General features: G+C 33.2%; 3 protein-coding genes across 7 annotated transcripts; 1 reads left to right on the top strand and 2 right to left on the bottom strand.

The window, feature by feature from the left end:
- Positions 1–494: 494 nt before the first annotated feature.
- On the bottom strand, positions 495–1,689 carry LOC105838454 (oxysterol-binding protein-related protein 11). 2 transcript variants are annotated; one of them, XM_028189463.2, is made up of 3 exons: positions 1,545–1,689; positions 1,139–1,465; positions 495–1,049 (listed from the first exon to the last, which is right to left on the bottom strand). In XM_028189463.2, the coding sequence occupies exons 2-3, from the start codon at positions 1,368–1,370 to the stop codon at positions 679–681; spliced, it is 603 nt and encodes a 200-aa protein (XP_028045264.1). In that variant the 5' UTR covers positions 1,371–1,465; positions 1,545–1,689; the 3' UTR covers positions 495–678. The 2 variants fall into 2 exon arrangements, with proteins under 2 accessions (XP_028045264.1, XP_012539481.1); XM_012684027.3 differs by having other exon boundaries at positions 495–1,031; positions 1,139–1,665.
- A 70-nt stretch (positions 1,690–1,759) lies between these two features.
- Positions 1,760–11,473, bottom strand: LOC105838453. Of its 4 annotated transcripts, XM_012684021.3 has the most exons (17): positions 11,300–11,473; positions 11,079–11,225; positions 10,410–10,659; positions 10,278–10,332; positions 9,640–9,911; positions 8,812–8,973; positions 8,618–8,750; positions 7,867–8,030; positions 6,189–7,607; positions 5,146–5,362; positions 4,898–5,065; positions 4,068–4,182; positions 3,801–3,988; positions 3,491–3,725; positions 3,160–3,329; positions 2,845–3,085; positions 2,121–2,296 (listed from the first exon to the last, which is right to left on the bottom strand). In XM_012684021.3, the coding sequence occupies exons 3-17, from the start codon at positions 10,466–10,468 to the stop codon at positions 2,121–2,123; spliced, it is 3,774 nt and encodes a 1,257-aa protein (XP_012539475.1). In that variant the 5' UTR covers positions 10,469–10,659; positions 11,079–11,225; positions 11,300–11,473. The 4 variants fall into 4 exon arrangements, with proteins under 4 accessions (XP_012539478.1, XP_012539475.1, XP_012539477.1 ...); XM_012684024.3 differs by lacking the exon at positions 11,079–11,225 and having other exon boundaries at positions 1,760–2,296; XM_012684023.3 differs by lacking the exons at positions 11,079–11,225; positions 11,300–11,473 and adding an exon at positions 10,759–11,072.
- A 1,935-nt stretch (positions 11,474–13,408) lies between these two features.
- Positions 13,409–18,967, top strand: LOC105840607 (CREB3 regulatory factor). The gene is made up of 5 exons (XM_012687586.3): positions 13,409–15,330; positions 15,494–15,904; positions 15,993–16,487; positions 16,562–16,684; positions 16,847–18,967. The coding sequence occupies exons 1-5, from the start codon at positions 14,715–14,717 to the stop codon at positions 16,939–16,941; spliced, it is 1,740 nt and encodes a 579-aa protein (XP_012543040.1). The 5' UTR covers positions 13,409–14,714; the 3' UTR covers positions 16,942–18,967.
- The last annotated feature ends 382 nt before the right edge of the window (positions 18,968–19,349 follow it).

The following is a 19,349-nucleotide window of genomic DNA, read 5'->3' as shown; positions in this document are numbered from 1 at the left end:
TTACTTATTAAAATATATGTACATATATGTGTGTATAACATTTTTATGTATTGTTATTGGAAGAATTTACACTGAGATTGACAGGCAAGATTGAAATAGCAAATAAAGCTATAATTATTTCTATATGATATACTATTAAGAAAAAAAAAAGTTACATATATGGTATAATTAAATTATAATATTATAGGAAGAACAAACACACATGTGCATGTGTAAAGAATTCTAATAAAAAATATTTATTGAATTTTACTATAAATTTTATAGTAATATATAATGATTAACTTTCAAAGAATCTATTATTAAAATTTAATGAAATAAGTTTAAGAAAACTGTAATCTCTTCGTGATTGAATAAAAATAGCATACTCTAACCAATTATTAGCCTTTTACTTAATGTAAAAAAAATAAACTACTTTTGTAAAAATTAAATCAACTATTTAAGATCAATTGTTATTTAATGATTAAAAATTATTACGATAAATATGATATGGCAAGTGGTATCAATCTCGTTTTTAATTACATTAATGTACATCTAAAGTTAGCTTTAATAGATAAGTACATAATCGTTCAAAATAAAATGATATAGATATTGCGCAACAGGGAAGATAATCTTACATATTCGCAGATATAAAAAATCTTAATATTAATAGACAAGTAAGTAAAAAATATGATTAATTCTCTACTGATATAATATATTGAGACATTGGCTCAGTGTGTGTAAAGTAGTGTGTGCCATAGCTTTAAGAACCAAGAGATCAGAGTCTAGATGTAAATCTGAGTTCTCAATAGATTGTGCTAAGGCAAGATTGTGCTTCTCCACCTTTCTTAACTGCTCTTGGCAATTGGCAAAAGCGTCCAACACTTCCAGTTTAATGACAGGATTCCTGCTCGAATTTCCAGAATGTTCTCGCGGTGGCAATGGAGGATGGCTGCTGGCTATCGCCCTAGTATACATCTCTGTAACTGCCCGTAGTTTATCCACCCATTCTTGGCGTGCTCGCGCATCTGTAGCTCGTAGTTTTATCATGTCACCTGTAAGGATATCGAAAACTAATTAAATTTTAAATTGAATTAAACGTTCGTATATCTTATAAGAATATAATTATTAGCAAAATTTCATTTGACAATAAGATATCTACCAGTAGCAGAATTAACGGTAAACGTGTTCGAATCCTCATCACTCGGAGCTATTACGGCGCCTGCTAGATATATTGAACATCGTGGCCTTTGATTCTTCTCAGACTCGCTAAGGAAATAATGCAGCTCGCCGGTCTCAGGGCTTAATATAAACCAACGGTACTGCCAGCCCTTCATGGCATTCGTATACTTATGCAGCAAACCCTCGTAAGGGTGCCTCGTTTGCACGTTCATCGTTTACCACTCTCGTTTCTCGAGTCTTTCACTTGGTAAACGGCAGGAGTCTCGCAGGAGATATGTCATCCGAGACAAGGCGCGATCATGATCAGCTGTTATTCAGAGGGAGGTTAGGTTGTCGTAAAAAAAAAAATCAAGCTTTCATTGTATAGAGAAATTATATTCCATCACCTCACTTGCGGTCAACTCCGTGCTTTATTTCACGATCCAATATTTTTATCAAAGATTTCTCTATGCGAAATAACCGGAAAACAAACGAGTAATCGCGTGCAAATGGACAATCTCATACAGATATAGCAAAACTGACTCCAAACTTACCTCACATTATCACGTGATTGTTATAAAAATAATTATATAGTATCAATAAATGAGTGGGGGAAAAAATATATGTGCTATAATCATCTTTTTATTAAGAAATACAAAAATTTTATTTTAGTCTAAATATTTGTAGCAAAAAAAGATGTCTTTGTAAATATGGCATAAACATAGAAACATGAAAATAAAACTGCTCTCCTTGAGAAACAAAACATGATAACAGTAGACTAAAATTAACAAATAAAAAGAATCGTGTGTAAGTCAAATACTCCGAGCCGTACTCAAATCTTGTCCACTGTTTAAAATATATGACGTCAAATCAGCCTCAAATTATGCCAATATAATGCCTTAAGACTAAAAATTATCTTCTATCATCTTACACAAGATCACATAATTCATAAAATTATACGTAAATTAAAATTTTTACGAAAACTATACGAGACCATGTTTAACTAGCTCAGCGCGTACATCTGGCAACTCAACTTTATATTGACCCTCACAAACGCATTCTACAATTTTAATTTTAATTTGCGAGTTTACTTGTATCAACTCACTTAGTTTGTTTTGTACTGTTTCGGAATAATTGCCATTATCGACTGGTGCCAAATCTGAAACGAGTAATAGATAAGTTTGAATATGAAAATATTGTATTCTTAGTATGTAGTAGTAAGTTGTAGGTGTAGTAAATTGTAAGAAATCGATCAATTACAGCCAAATCTGAGAAGAATAATTAATTATGATTAGTTAATTTTTACTGACTTACTCTGTAGTTCAATTCAGAATAGGGGATTATTTTATAAAAATAACAGTTACTTAGAAAGTAACAATTTGTTACTTTTTCATGAAATTTTAATAATCTCTTTTAGAATGATATTTAATTGTATTTCTTACGCGTCCTATAATGGATTACAAAATCTATAGTCGGTTAATTAATTGCAACATAATCCGTGTGTGTGTGTAGTGTGTGTGTGTGTATGCGCGCGTGAATTTATAGTTTTATAAAAGTAACATACATTTCACACGTAACTATAAAATTCGTTACCGATAGGAAAAAAAGTAACAATTGTTACAAAAAAAGTAACGATAATGTGTTACTTTCCAATCCTGCATCTATTGTAGATTGATTTTAACTTATCACAATTGTCTCAATACTTACTGACAACTTCACACAGATTTGCAACTGCAGAAGGTGTTACAAAGTCTTTGGGCATCAACCTAATATTCTTATGTTCTACTGATTCTATGTTCCCATAATCAAGAAACAAAATTTGTGCAGTTGTGTATGATTCCTTAGGATCAATACATGCTGCTCGATACCACATCCCCTCGTACAATGCTAAACATAATTCATGTTGTCTTGGTATATAATATTCTGCTTTTTCGCAATACTCTTTTAGCTGCAACAAAATAAGATTGAATTATTGTACATGTTGTGTACAGTACCAATACTTCGAGATAACGCGTTATTTACCTTAGTAGGCATCACATTAAAGACATAAGTTAATAGCTCAACATCGAAAGGAGCAATCATAAAGGACTGTATCATTGATGCACGCATATACACTACTACTGCATCTACTGTATCACCTACGCTTCCTAAAGCTGCGGCTTTAATATCGTTGAACATGTAGCACACATTGTCTATATGAAAAAATAATAAACTTATAATTCTTATTTTGTAAAATACATAAATTATATATTACGGCAGAATGTATAAATTCAATAGCCTTTGTATAACAAATTGTAATAAGAAATATATATTGCATTACTTTCTAAAAATCTTGTAATTTATGATTGATTACCACTCTTATTTTCTCTTTTCCATCCTGGGATTAATAGCCGATTTATTTTATCATTGATAGATTCTCCTGTAAGTGTTGTCAAATAAACTCCATCTTTGGCTGATCCACCTTCAAATGTACATATCAGAGATACTTCATTGCCTACTAATTCACGAAGATATAAGTCAACTTCTTGATTGCTGGGGATATCGCGAGGAATATCTTTTAAAATTATTTTGCCTGAACAGCTTTGTTGCTATAAAAACACAGATATCTTGATATTCAACAATGTATTATTATTTTAGCATGCAAGTATATTATTAAACAGTACCAGTGAAAGACATTCTGGCATTTCTTTAAGATCTTTTATATCAATTTCGGCTACATTGCCGAAATCAATGTATGCTATCATAGCTTTATCATTCTGCGTTTTTAGAATTATTGCGCGATAATTATTACCATCCTCGAATGGCGCAATCACTATTTTTTCTTTAGTTGGAAGTTCAGTTAGAGATGGTGCTGCAATAGAAATAGTAAAAATAATTAGCAATTTGTTATAGTTAACGGTTTATCTGATATTTAACCTGCAACATTTTACCTGTTTGTGCATATCGTGCAACAGATTGCATAATACTATTGTAATATTCTACTGCAGCGTCGTCCAAGGAGCGTGCAAACATACAAAAATGATTTCGATAACTTGTGAGACATACCTAAAATCATAGTTACAAAAACAATTTAAAATTTTAATTCACATTGATAGTATAAATACAGTCACGTTCAAAATTATTAAATATTCTTGAATAAATTCCCTTATATAACTATAATAAAAAAAAATTTGCAATTTTTGGAAAAGAAAAATGTTAATAATTGAGATCAAAATAGAATTTCTTCACAGGTATATGCTTCGTGTCAGACAATTAAAGCTAATAATTTAAACAAGAAGCATTAAACTTTATAGATTGAGTCAGAAGCATTAAATTTTTAGATTCAAAGTCATGATTCCTTACTGAATTTTTATAGGTCTTGAAAAAAAATACTTAGACCGAAATCGAAATGCAATTTAAAAGAATTATAATAAAAATTTTAAAAAGAGATAAAACTAGGATAAAAAATAGATTATTCCACTGTAGAAAACTAGTTCAAAATTATTGAAATATATCTTAGGTTATAAAATATAAAGGAACGGTAATAAAACGTTAAATATTGGTAAATTACAAATAAAGATTTCTATTTACAATTTTGAACTCATTAATTTTTCTATAGATGTAATTTCTATAAAAAAAATAATGTGTATGCACGCACGCGTATGTGACACACATGCGCAGGCGCGCGCGCACACACACACATACACGCGCACACGGATACAAGAAATATTAGAATTGTGTAATAATTTTTGACATTGTATCTTGAGATAACGTATCAAACCTTTGATCCAGTCTTTAATTCAAATAGACTCGGCGAAATTTTGAATTTCCATGGCCTCACCACAGCTTGTATCACTTCAGAGTCAATAATTTGTATTTGAAGACATTCTTGTTTACAGCTCTTCTCATTTATGATTGCTGTGAATTCGTATGACTCCGATACTTTCAGCTTATAAAATATCAAAATAAAAATCTATATCAGTATCTATAATTGTGTATTAATATACAAAATATTTTAAAAATACTTACTTGAATGGTAGGATGATTTATTTCGCATATTACTCCAAAAGTACAAATATTCAAGAATTTTTCAGGACATGGCACAACTTTATCCGTTGAAAAAATTTTTGCATCATCTGCTGAAAAAATGGACCAATTGGATGATGTTTCAGGAGATGCTAAAACGTACCCTCTGTACCAATAGTCATCAGGTGCCTTAAAGCAAACTAAGTCGTCTGCTTTTGGCCTAAAAATAAATAAATTATTCTAAAACTATGCTCAATGAAAGATATTCTATATAACATAAAAATTTATGTGTAAAATTGTGTGTACGTACACACGTATATACACAAGATGTTCAATATTTTAACTATTGCAAGTAAATATTTCAAAAATTTGAAAAATGTGCAGAAGATAAATATGTTTGAAATCAAAGTTGTATTTTAACTCTTCGCATACACACTAGGTGATTACCATCCAAAAATAAAAATTCAGCACTCTGATACCTTTCAAGTAATAAATGGAAAAAAACTGCAAAAACCAATTTTTTTAATCGCGAAATATAATTTTTAACATAAAATTTCTTAAATTTTAATATCAAAAGTATGTAAATAGCTTTCTATAAACATTAAAGTTAATTCATGAATTTTTTCAGAATTTTAGCATAAATATTTTTAAGATACAGTCGTTTGAAAATTGCTGTGAGTGGCAACCATCCAATGTGTATACAAAAGTTGAAAAAATAAGTGTGTATGTGAAAGATTAATTAAAAGATATATTATCCATAAAACAAATAAAAATTTTAAAAATAAAATTACAAAAAATACAATCTTTCATAATTATAGAAAAATCATTGTTATTTTTTAAATAAAACTATGATATATTTTTTACTACATATAATCTAATTCCTCTAATTATTATCTGCACATATAACAGTATTAAAGTAAAAAATATCAAAAAATTAATAATGAAAACCAGTAATTTACAAACATTTTGTTATATCAAAATACACCAGAATAAAATATAAGTCTACACAACATATACATGCACATAGATATATCCTATATACATACTTGAAATGTACAGATGTTTGTACTTTTTTGCATTCTTCCTCCAAGTCTTCGAAAATCATCTGAATCTTATCTTGATAATCACTTGGACATAAAGTTACACTGTAAACGTTTTTTTGCGTTGCTTCATTGATTTGCATCAAACCAGCAATTTGCATCTCAGAAACCTTTTTTTGTTTCATCGAATTAGTAATATCATCCAAGATGTTAGGTATTTGAATCTTAGAAGTTTTTATACTTTTATCTGGTGATGTTTCAGAATTTTTTTGCGACTTTTTTACTGCATTATTTGAAATACTTCCTGTTGTACACAAAGGTGAATTTTCCAATTGTCCTTGTTCTAATTCTACTATTGTCGTGTTTTCAGAATCTACAGACAACGTTTTAACAGAAATCTTTTCGCCTTCTCGCAATTTTCTTGTGCTTTGTGACAAGCGAATTTTTCTAGCAAATTTAGGCGCTTTAATCAGATCTTTTATATCTTTGAGAGGAGCATCTTTTTCTAATATCTCATCATTACCAAAATCAATAAAATGAACCTTAGTAGGATTCAAAGATGTCACCCTAGCTCTATGCCAAATAGTGTCATACATCACACCATAAACTTCGTCGACAATTGGATGCATATTACGTGACGTTTTTACGACCTCTTGTAGCTTTATCATTAAATCATTACGTGCATCTGCATCTTCTAACTTATATATCCAATATTCATCATTATTTAGCGGTATTATAACTTCCACTGTTGTAAATTTTGTTTTTGACAAATGTGTATCTTTATAAAAAGCTAAATCACTGTTTACTGAGGTATTGCTGCAAGATTCCAATTCTGATTTATTGATATTTTCTCTGTTATAACAAGCAGAGCCTTTATTATTCTGGAAGCTATTTCTTTGGGGAACATTCTTATCATTATTGTAAATTCTGTCTCTTATATTACTGTTATCATTTCTTTCTTTGTTAATACTAGTCTTATTTAAGTCATTTTGACAGTTACGACTATGATAACTTTGAGCAGAGGAACTAGATGTTGCAGAATTCTTTCTCGAATTATCAGGGCTATCATTAGTATTATTATACCTGCGATGTTGTTGAGAAAATTCTTTGATGTTTGATGTATTTAGTTGATCTGCCTTCTTAGTTTGAGATACATTGATATTATTATGTTGAGGTCTTTCCTGAATATCATTATTAGAATTATGTGTAACATTTGTATTACTTTTATGCATATTGATATTTACACTTGTGTCATCATTCGAATTTTCTGTTTGCATCGTATTATGTGTATTAGGTCGTCGCAACTTTAAATCATTAGATTTAACAGTTTTATTAATTGCATTCAGCGCTGATGTCTTCGTTTGATCTACATCTTGACCAATTTGTAAAGATGATACATTATTAACCGTTTCTTCCACTAAAGACCTGAAAAAAGTAACTTAAAATAATATAACTAAAAATAAAAAAGGATCGAAGTAAATAAAACAAATACAGTTTTTTACATACAATTTATCTACTTTATTAATGTTACTTGAATTAAAACAATAATCGTTTCAATATGCAAACAATATTTTTTTTAAGACTTAGCATAAAAAATTATAAATAGGGCCACTTTAATTTGTATTTATAAAAATCTATTGTTTTTTACTGATGTGCATAAATTTAAAAATATTAATATAATTACGGGATACGTCTACACTGAGCCTCATGTTGTGGCCAATCTTCCAATTGACAGACTTTGCTGCAATAATACGTCAAGCATCTTTCGCAATGCTTTATTGTTTTTGTAGAACAAACAACACAATTTTGCACTCCATTAAGTTTGTCTCTTGAATATTCGTATAATCCCTATAAAAAATAATTATATTGATTATTAAAAGCAACTTATAAGCGGCTTAAATAATACAAACACTTCGAAAATATACTAGTTATGTTATTACAAGATTAATCTATCATTAATCTTTAATTTAGATTTTATCCTTGTAATAAAGTTCTCCAATATTTAAATAATCACCAGTGTAATCTTATACCATTCTTCTAGAACCTTTTTAAAAATATTAAATATCAATAATGTGAAGAGAAATTTTCCACTTTGATTTTTAAAACTACTATTCACAATGACTCACAGTGGTATTTAAGCCCAGCATTTACACTCGTTAAAAAAAATGTTTAACTAGGAGAACGAAGGACAATTTTAGAAAGTAACAAGGAGCAAATTTTTTCCTCGCAAATCACTTATATTATCAATTTAAGCGTTGTATTTCATTCCCAACAAGAATAAAATCTGTATTAAAGACCAAATAATAAATTAATCTCTTATTAATAAAAAAAGTAATGTATTTCCTAAGTATTTAAATTATTTTATCTATTCTGTGTACATATTAAATTTGCAACATAATATTTCAAACTTTTATATTAGTTCTATATTTACGTACATTGTTCCGTCGTTCGTATACTTTTGATACATATTCTTCAATGTTAGGATCTTGTTCTGGGAAGGTATAAAGTGTATAACCACGTCCGAGAGAAACATGTCTTCTTCCATCTGGGGTGACAGTTATTACACCTCTAAAATAAAAAACATGTAAATACATTTTAACAATTATTATAATGTATTTGTTTAACTAACCTTGTCCATAATTGATTTGTTTGCCAATAAGGATCATCAATCTCATAAGGTGTCCTGGAACCCAAAGGTAAAGCAGAATCTGCATATCTATGTTGTACTGTTATTGGTGGCATTGCACGTTTAGCGGATGCATTTAATGACTGGCCATGACTCGTACTCTGACTATAATAAAATATAAATTATATTACACGTTATATAATTACTTTCTCATATTAAATATAAAAAAAATACTACATATTCTCAATTTATATTTAATATTAAATTTAAGAATTAGAAAACCTTTTGAATATTAAAACATTTTCTAAAATGTTTCTTTAGATATGTTAGATATCTTTTGAATTTATATAATTTACCATGCAAAAAAAATACCTCTGCAAAAAAAGTGTAGAAAACATAAGTCAAAAATATTTTTTGTTCTGAAAGAAAAGGAGAGAAGAAAATTATATATTTTAAAATTATTTATGGCAGTATTAAAAACTTACTGAGTAACAACTTGGAAATAATCATAAAATAAATTTCAAGTTATGTATAAAAATTAAAAAATGTAGATATTTACATTTTATTATAGTATTGTAGACTCTAAAAATTATTCCTTTTCTTTTTATTTAAATTCAAATTGCATTATTTCTCCTGATTAAAAACCAATATATTGATAACACTATAAGCAAATGTAATATATAAAAACTTTTAACTGATGTTACTTATCTTTTGCAGAGGCATACTATTATAATTGATTTATATAAAAAACAAAAGTAAATATGTTTAAACATTTACTTGATCATATCTAATTATTATTTTAACATTTCAATAATTAATGTTGTTGCTTACGATTTCATATCATTATGAACAGAATCTGCAGTATTTACTACTCTTGCGCTTTCAACAAAAGTCTCTGACACATTTGACTTTTGTTCCTCTTTCGTAGTTCTCTCCTTTGCAAGTGCTACTTTCAACTTTAATGGTTTCTTACCATCAAGATCTCTTATAGCATGTTCTGCTTCACGATAAGTCCCATATGTGATATAGGCCCATTTGGCATTACGAGGATGAAACATCCCCACAATTTTACCATAGTGATTAAAAACATCTTTGATGGCATCCTTAAAGATTATCACAATTCATGTTATTAAATAAAGTATCTTAATCCTTAAATAATACAAGTATACATAATAATTTTTTAAGTAAACCAATGCAACTTATAATAGGTAAAAAATAAGTTAATGGCAAGGATCACAAATTTTAACCCTTTAACCCTGTCTTTGTCTTTTCAAACATGGCCCAAACTACCAAAAAATTGAAAATCTCTGACACTGAAGTTTGTGATCTGGTAAATCCAGAGTGTGTCCAAAGGAGTAAAGATATTTTCCAGACCATAAACTTCAGTGTTAAAGATTCTCAATTTTTCTTTGACGCTGGCAGTTACGAGGTTAATAACTATAATTTACAACTAAATATATTGATTGTACCTCATTTAACTCAAGTGGAATATCATTCACATATAACGTATATTCCGCATCCATCCTACAAATAATATAAAAATGTAGTACTACTCCTCAAACAGGTTTACTAATCTAAATTCACCCTTTCTTTGCTCTTACCGATCAACAATCGGCAATTTCTCAGCATTCAAATCATCGTCAGCGTTATAGTACGCCATATTGTCAACGTTTCTAATTTCACACTTGCAAAATTATAAGAAATCGAGATTCTTCCTGTCCTCCACGATATACGTAGTACCAAAAGGGTAAAAAAAATCTTGTGTAGAAACACTCTTCGGCTATTCAGACATCAGCGAATAGCGAACATGACTGCGTCATGCGCGACATACAAGATGAACAATAAAAAGATCTGTAAGGCGATATGTTAATGTACGATGTAATACAAAGTTCGAAAATATGTGAGACGTAGGGAAAAAAACGCAGAGATAGCGACACGTGCTCACGCAACTGTTCTGTGTGAGACGCCTGTAAACAAGACTCGGCGGTTTGAACGAATCGAAATAAACTTTTCAAGAGGTAGCGAGAACATTGTCCGTTGTCTCGGCTCTTAAAATGACACGTGTACTTCGACTGCAAAACAAACCGGATAACGAATAAATTCGTTAAGTGTCTTAAGCTTGTTACCGTACACCAATATCTCGATATCACGCTTAGCTCTCGCGATCTATTACTTCCCGGAATTCGCGCGCGTTTCATACAAACATGGTGGTAAACACGACTCCTTTTCTAACAAGATTGAAGAGGATGCTAAATACAAGCAATATTTACGATTCAATCTTGTATTCAAGATTCCGGTAAGAATACCGGCTTGTATAGTCACCAAATTCTCATTAAAGATCAATAATCTTTATAAATTATGTAATTGTATATGCAGTGTATCTTACTCTGATGGTGAATATTAAGAAAAAGAAATATCTGGAACAATTGTTCATACAATAAAACGTGATATCTATTGTTGTGGTCGTGTGTAAATTAATGTTTTTTTTTACCTTTTCTCGATATTAGGTCTTGACCATCAGAATCTATATTAAAAGCTATATGATCTAATCAACTGAAAGTGAAACGATGAAGCACGATGAAATAAAATGATCCTTGTGCTGCGTTTGCTCTTTTCGCTTCTCAGATTTATATCACGTAGAGGAGTGTCTCGATTACCCACGTCATTATTGGCCACAGCCATTCATACGCGATTGCTGCTAAACCTTTTCTCTTGTATCCACCAATTAGAACATTGTATTTTAAATTATCCAATTGATGCACGTGGACAATCAAATCTCACCCGTCATGTAGGGGTTGGTGGGAGTGTTTGTTTCAGAGTCTGTTCACATGCCTCGACATGCTCCTACTCACTCCAACATACTCTAAGGCCGGATCTACAATAAGTGTAGTAAGCCTTAAGCCATAAGGAATTAACCAATTATATTCGATTATTCTTCTCATATTCAATTATAATTGGTCAGATTCTTAAGGCATAAGGCTTACTACACTTATTGTAGATCCGGCCTAATGCTAAGGGTAAGGTCTCATGTATGCGGTGAGCTTCGGCAAACGCATGCGGTGACCAATCAGCAACCAGGTGTAGGTCGGCAAGTCATAGCAAGCGCTTGAATTCTGATTGGTCACCGCATGTATTTGCCGGAGCTCACCGCATACATGGGGTCTGTTCGCGTCACATGCCCCAACATGTTTCTATTCACCCCAACGCACTCTAATACGTTGATTCCGATGACGCCAACCTATTAGAATGCGTTGGAGTGAGTAGGAGCATGTCGGAGCATGGCGACGCGAACAAACCAATGGAGTCTTAGCATAATGGCCTAGTTTACATCGTGCATTTGATACGTGTATCAAGTAATGAATTTAAGCTGTTCAGCCAATGATTAAACATATTTACTAGTTATTTACTATTTGATACGCGTATCAAATGCACGATGTAAACTAGGCCAATAGGTTGGCGTTATCCAAATCAACGTATTGGAGTATGTTGGTCTGCTTGGGGTGAATAAGAGAATGTCGGAGCATGTGACGCGAACGACAGACCAGTTGATTCCGACGACGCCAAACTATTAAAGCTATCACACAATGCCAGGCAATAGGCAATAGAAACAGGAAATAAAGAGTGAAAGAGAGAAGAAGATTCTTAAGGGTAATTTTACATGCGGCGTAACTTGCGTAAGCGTAACTTGCGTCGACCAATCACATTAGTATTGTTCGTTTTGTCTGTTCTGGATGTACTCGGAGCAAACCTGAGCAGACCAACGCACTCTAATAGCTCTAGTTTACACCGAGCACTTGGTACGTTGGTACGCGTATCAAGTAGTGAATTTAAGCTGATTAGCCAATGATTAAACACATTCACTAGTTATTTACTATTTGATACGCGTACCAAGTGCTCGGTGTAAACTAGGGGCTCGATTCTTGAATTCATTCGCAAGAAAACGTATGCGCAAATACCCGCTCTAACAGAAAAGTTGCAAGTTTATTGGTTGAAAGTCATACGATAGCCAATAAATTTTCAACTTTTCTGTAAGAACAGAATTTGCGAATACGTTTCTCTTGCGAATGAATTCAAGAATCGGGGCCCAGGTCAGTATCACAGGGGCTCGATTCTTGAATTCATTTGCAAGAGAAACGTATACGCAAGTACTCGCTCTAACAGAAAAGTTGCAAGTTTATTGGTTAATAGCCATACGATAGCCAATAAATTTCCAACTTTTCTGTAAGATCAGAATTTGCGAATACGTTTCTCTTGTGAATGAATTCAAGAATAGAGCCCCAGAAAGGTTGTACTTTTTTGTTGATTTTTCAATGGCCTAGTTTACATCGTGCATTTGATACGCGTATCAAATAGTAAATAACTAGTGAATGTGTTTAATCATTGGCTGATCAGCTTAAATTCACTACTTGATACGCGTATCAAATGCACGATGTAAACTAGGCCAATAAGTTTCGCAGCCCTGCTCATGGAGTAGTATCTATAGTATTATTAATTATATATATATATAAATATATATATATATACATATATATGTGTGTGTGTGTGTGTGTGTGTGTGTGTATTGTTTTTTCCTGCATTGCTGCACTGGTGCAATAAGTTAGAATGAGAAAAAATATATTTGTCTTATTCTAACTTATTGCACCAGTGCAGCAGTACAGCGACGAAGAACAGGCCTATTGATTTAGAATATTTAACTTTTTACTTTTATTTATTACAAATATTTATTTATTACAAATTATATATTTATTACAAATATTTCTTATCTAGACAACACAATGAAGAATGCCTCGCCATGGATTACACACGAACCAGAGGATCAACGTCCTTGAAAGCCCCCAGCCGTCGTCGCGCTTTTCTTCGCACGCGAAGCAAACAACAACATTGGAATGACAATTCTGCAGCAAGTCGCAGAAGAATGCGCGCAATGCGGGCGTGTTAATGGAGGGAAACGGTGGCGCGTGATTGGCCGGAGCCGCGGACTGGCCGACGTTCGTTCGCGAGACGTGTCATGTGACCCGTTCCTCTATTTATGCAAACATCACCGATCACTCGGCCCCCGCAGTCTCGTGGCAAAACAATAACAAACAACACACATCGTTACTCCTTTGCATTCTCGACCGATTTCTCGCCCAAATTCGCAGTGCGATTCTCTCACAAGTCGTTCACGCGTGCGACGTTGGACGTGACGTTCGTGGAGCAGGATTCGCACGATCGTAAACGCGCTCGCTCACGCGAACGAGGATCATCTCGCGGAGCCCCTCGCGGGTCAGTGCGAGTCGAATCGAGTCTAGTCGAGTCGATTTCGGGGGGGAAGAAAAGTGAAATCCAGTCTGGCGGGTCTGGCCTCGTCGTGATGCTGTCAGCCGCGAAAAATGTCCGCTGACAAGAGACGCGCGATATTTGCGTGCAGCGTGCGCGCATGGACCAATATGTGATTTCCGACGTGTGCACGCTGCCGTTCTTCTGCATCGAGCAGGCCAACTTCCGTTTAGCAGCGCGAGGCGGAGAAGCCGTGCTCCCTCGTGGCCGAATCGATCGAGCGACGCTCTAGACAGTCGAGGCATAGACGAGTCAAAAAAAAGACTCGACGCTGCAGAGAGCTCGCTCGGCGGACGATAAGCCGCGCGCGCGTTTTCTTTTTCTCTCTCTTTCTCTATCTCTTTCCCCCCTGTCGTTATCGTTCCGCTGGACAACGTCCAGCTGACGCGCGGACGACGCGCGTAATAACGCGCAACCGATATACATTCGCATCCGATACATCCGTCGTTCGAAAATTGAAATCAAGCGACGGGTAGGTCAAACTTTTGGATCCGTAGAACAATCGGTTCCGGAAGCATAATTGTATCGTGCGCGGACGCGCGCGCGTCCTGCCACAATTTTTCTTCTCGTTGACGCACCCGTGGCTGATGGACGACTCTAAGTACGGCGACTTTTCGCTAGCTAGCACGATGGATAGCGTGATAAAGCAAGAACCTGTCCAAGAGATGAACTCTGCATCGGCTTCCGTGCCGATACCTGGGGGACATAGGGGCACTATGCGAGGAACGTACGATCAGTTCTCGCCATCCCCGCTGGCGGTCTCCTCCGGATGGGATATCAGGGCTGAACAAATGGATCATCTCTTTAAAATGGATCCGGATCAAATGGATGTCTCCTTTAAGATGGACGAGGATGACATATTCCAGGTGGACAAGGCTGAGCTCATCCAAGGTCCAACTCTAGCCGAATTGAACGCAAACGACGACACCCTCCTGGGAGATCTAAATTTCGACGATTTATTACTGCCTGAGGATAGAGCGCAGCCGATAAAAATGGAATACAATGCTCCGTTAACTGGCTCTCTGTTTAGTAGCATAGGATTTGCGCCTAGTAGTTTCCCTCAATCTGGAGTAACTCATCGTAGTTGTCCCACGTACACAAATACTTGTGGTTTTAATTTAAATAGAGGTTCAAATATTGTGGATAACGCAGAAGCTGTTAGTCCTACTGCATTTCCTAGTCCAGGCACTAGTAACATTGCAGGTATGTCTAAATAAATGTATTTTATCTCTTAATAACAATAAATGCAAGTATATTTTTGATGTGCAACATTAAAAATAATTAGATTATAATATTAAATATTTTGTATTTATTATGGTTTGTTATTTTTTTGTTGATAAGAATGGTAATGCTATTATAATTTTAGGTAGTTCAACAGCGAGTTCATCGACGTCACCACATCCTGTGACTCGACCCATTGGATCGTCTACTTTACACGAGCTACTTATGAAAAGAGGTGAAAATCCATTTAATAATCCAATATCTAATCCAATGGATAATGCCTCTACGATAGGCAGTAAACCTAAAGTTTCGAGGCTATCTATGTCTGCGCCAACGCAGACAGTGGGACATTTGGATCAAATCTGGGCCCACAGGGAACCACGACAACATCTCTTGAGTACTGGTAGCTTGGTAGAGGCAGGATCGACGAGCAGCCTGAGCACTGGAGGTGCCCTTAGTCCAGATCCACTTGGTATTGATCCTCTTAGTCATGACGAGGGGTATGAAGACAGTGATGATGATAGCGACCATTATGATGACTACAGCAGTGACAATGGTATTTAAGATTATTTGATCTTTTGTATAAAAGTTGTACAAAAATTTAACAAATTTTTTTTAACAATTTTATTTCTTTTATCTACCAGATACAGGTGGAAGCGATGGCGAAGAACAAAGTAACAACAGAGTAGGAACAGGAACTACAGAATTAGGGAAAGACAACAGGCATAGTAAGAAAGAACGATATTTTTGGCAATATAATGTTCAAGCAAAGGGACCAAAAGGACAGCGATTAATCGCGCGAGCGCGCTTGGAAGATCCACATGTCTTGAATGAAGCAACTGATCCAGTATTTAGTCCTCATTGTGCTCTCAGAGGAATTAAGCATAGTGGGAAGGCACGAAAAGGCGACGGAAATGATCTTACGCCTAATCCTCGCAAGCTCCACAGCATTGGGCGAGAGCTAGATAAATTAAATCGTATTATAAATGATATGACACCTGTTGCAGAATTACCTTTTCCAGCAAGACCAAAAACGCGCAAGGAAAAAAATAAATTGGCTTCACGAGCGTGCCGCTTGAAGAAAAAAGCTCAACATGAAGCTAATAAAATAAAATTGCATGGACTTGAAGCAGAACACAGTTGAGTAAACGTCGAGATAAAAAAGATATTAAAGCATATTTCGAACGTATTAAAAAAACGAATTTTTTTTTAGGACGTCTTATACATGGTATATCACAAGCTAAACATACGCTTGCTGCTAAATTAGCTGAATCCAATCGCGAAACTCAAGAAGAACTTACACGACAAATGGAGAAATGTTGCAAGCTGGCTACTAGTGAGTAGTATCTATGTTATTTTCTTTATACACACATGTATTGCATATATGTGTATAATTCTTTAGATAAAATTTATTATAGACATAATACATAGATAAAACATACAATAGGAATACACATAGTGATTATTGTTACCTTAACATGCAAATTTCTAATTGCAGAAATGCGAATAGCAAATTATTCAACAGACTTTGTGAACAAAGTACTGGATAATGTTAGAGCCGGCATTCCTGACGGTGGCATCGATAATTTTTAATGTAGCGAATGGTTTTCCTATAACTCTTATGTCTACGCATGTATATATATATATATATATATATATATATATATATATATATCTTTAGAAAAAATATGCTACATGTGTATACATATATAAGATTAATGTTGCTTTTATCTTTAAAGCTGCTATTGAATATTTCAAAATCAGAACCACAGTTAACATATTTACAGATATTTTGCATATATTATTTCAGAATATGTTTACTGATGTAAACGAAATCTTGACATATATATATATATATATATAGATTTATTTTCTAGACCTTCGAATTGGTTAATTTTTTTTACAAAAATATCTGCATTTTTGCCTATTGTATATATGATCAATCTGTATATAACATTTTTCATGCATCACGATAATTTCAATAATATTTTTATGCCAACAGAGGATATGATGGTTTTTTTTTTACAAATTAGCTGCAAATGTATTTGTGTTAAAAAGGAAATGCTTATATATCCTGGTGAAAGTGCAAAAGAAAAAAGTGCCGAATGTCACTTAATGATTATAATATACTACATATGGTATCATCAATGTCCATTATCAATCAGCGTTGCATACATGTGATTCTAAATTTAATCTTTAAATGGTAATTAAATGGTAAAAAAATGCACTACACAGTAGAACTTTTGGCTCTAAACGATTAATAAAATTCACTTGGGTTAAATTATTAATAATTTAATTATATTTGCCGAGTTTAAAATATACCTTTGTGTTTTTTTTCCAAATAGAGGTAATTCTATTAGGTAATCACTAATGATCAAGGTTTCAAAATTATTGATGGCGGCTAATGCAACTATATTAAGAATTGACATTGATGATTTTTTTTAATGTTTAGACGACGATGTAGTTTTAATTGTAATAGTAAAAGATCTAGAATGTGCATTAGGATGCACTTAGACACGAGCTTTGAATATATAGTTGTTTGCTGTTTGCTGACTCGATCTACCTCAGAACGAAACGCTATACCTACATATATACTTGGATTATAGAAAGATAAAATAATGTATGTGGAAAGATTGTAATCGTGGCGCGAGGTGGAAGAAATATATCATTGCTTTAGAATTTTAGAAGAGAGAACGGATGTAGCGTAGCGTCTCTTCTGTTTGATTATTTAGAGCAATTGTACGCCGCGATTAGAATTATATTTTGCTAATCACTAATATACACATACATATATTTTAAATATGCAAAATGTTAATCCATATTATATTCGTACTAATATTTTTTTAATCGATTTTTGTATGTAAAGTTGCGCTAAAGATCATAGTAATTGCGAAAGGAAAATAAACGTGTGGATATATAGTCATATGATTATATACATATATAAATACAGATGTTGTATAATCCTTATATCGAATCGTTATGCAGTTTAATTTATTGTTATGCGGGGTATTACCGTAAGTTTCATTCGCTGTGTATGTAACATCGGCAAAATGTGTGTAATATCAATGTAGCACGAGACGTCACTCCGATATCACTGTAATCATAATCGTGCGGGAAATGTTGCGTGTAATAAGAATATTTCTTTTTTCTTTTATAGTGTGCAATATGCGCGTTTGCGCGAAAAGCGCCACTTTATTGTTTCGACGATGACCCCGATATTTTTGCGATTATATTTGCTTGCGTTCGTTCGCTCATTTGTTAACACGTTCATCTTTGCGAGGACAAATGTGCGCAGCCCTTTATTATCGCGTGGCTCCAGTGTGAAATGTAAAATTGCAATTAGCGTGCGAGTGCATTCCTGGCATTAATCATGCTAATCGAGTTATGGCAAACGACCTGAGGATAAACCAATCTGATCAGAATCTGTAATGATGGTTGAATTATCATTTTTATTCTAATAAAAAAAACACATGCGAATGGCAAGTGAATTTTTTATTATAATTATAATCATTTTAAGGATGATAATGTTACGTTCAAAATATTTTTTCAAAAGCAAGATCATGCTTATGTATTAACGCAACATTAATAAAATTCTTTAATTTTATGCGCAAGAAAAAAAGGATTTAAAATACTAAAATTTTAACGTATGTTTAAGAGATGAATATTTTTATATTATACAACGTAAGGTTTGAAAAATTGTACACTGCTCATTTCCGTGGTCATTAGTCATCGGTCGTTCTCATTTAATTGGTATGACTTGACGTGATTCAAACATTAAGTTATCCGATTTCCGCGTGTTTTCCAATATGGACACACACACATATATAATAATGCACGCGTGTATGCATGTATATAAAATATTTTTTTCCTAGGTTTGTACAAATCTAGACAGCATATACATGTGTACTTTTTTATGAAGTAACTTATGAAGTGTACTACCTCCATGAAATTAATAGGCATTATGACCTAATTTATAATTATATCTATGGTTGCATGTGTAC

Source organism: Monomorium pharaonis, chromosome 4, assembly GCF_013373865.1.
Source record: "Monomorium pharaonis isolate MP-MQ-018 chromosome 4, ASM1337386v2, whole genome shotgun sequence".
Lineage (NCBI taxonomy): Eukaryota > Metazoa > Arthropoda > Insecta > Hymenoptera > Formicidae > Monomorium > Monomorium pharaonis.
This window is presented reverse-complemented; position numbering and strand designations above follow the sequence as displayed.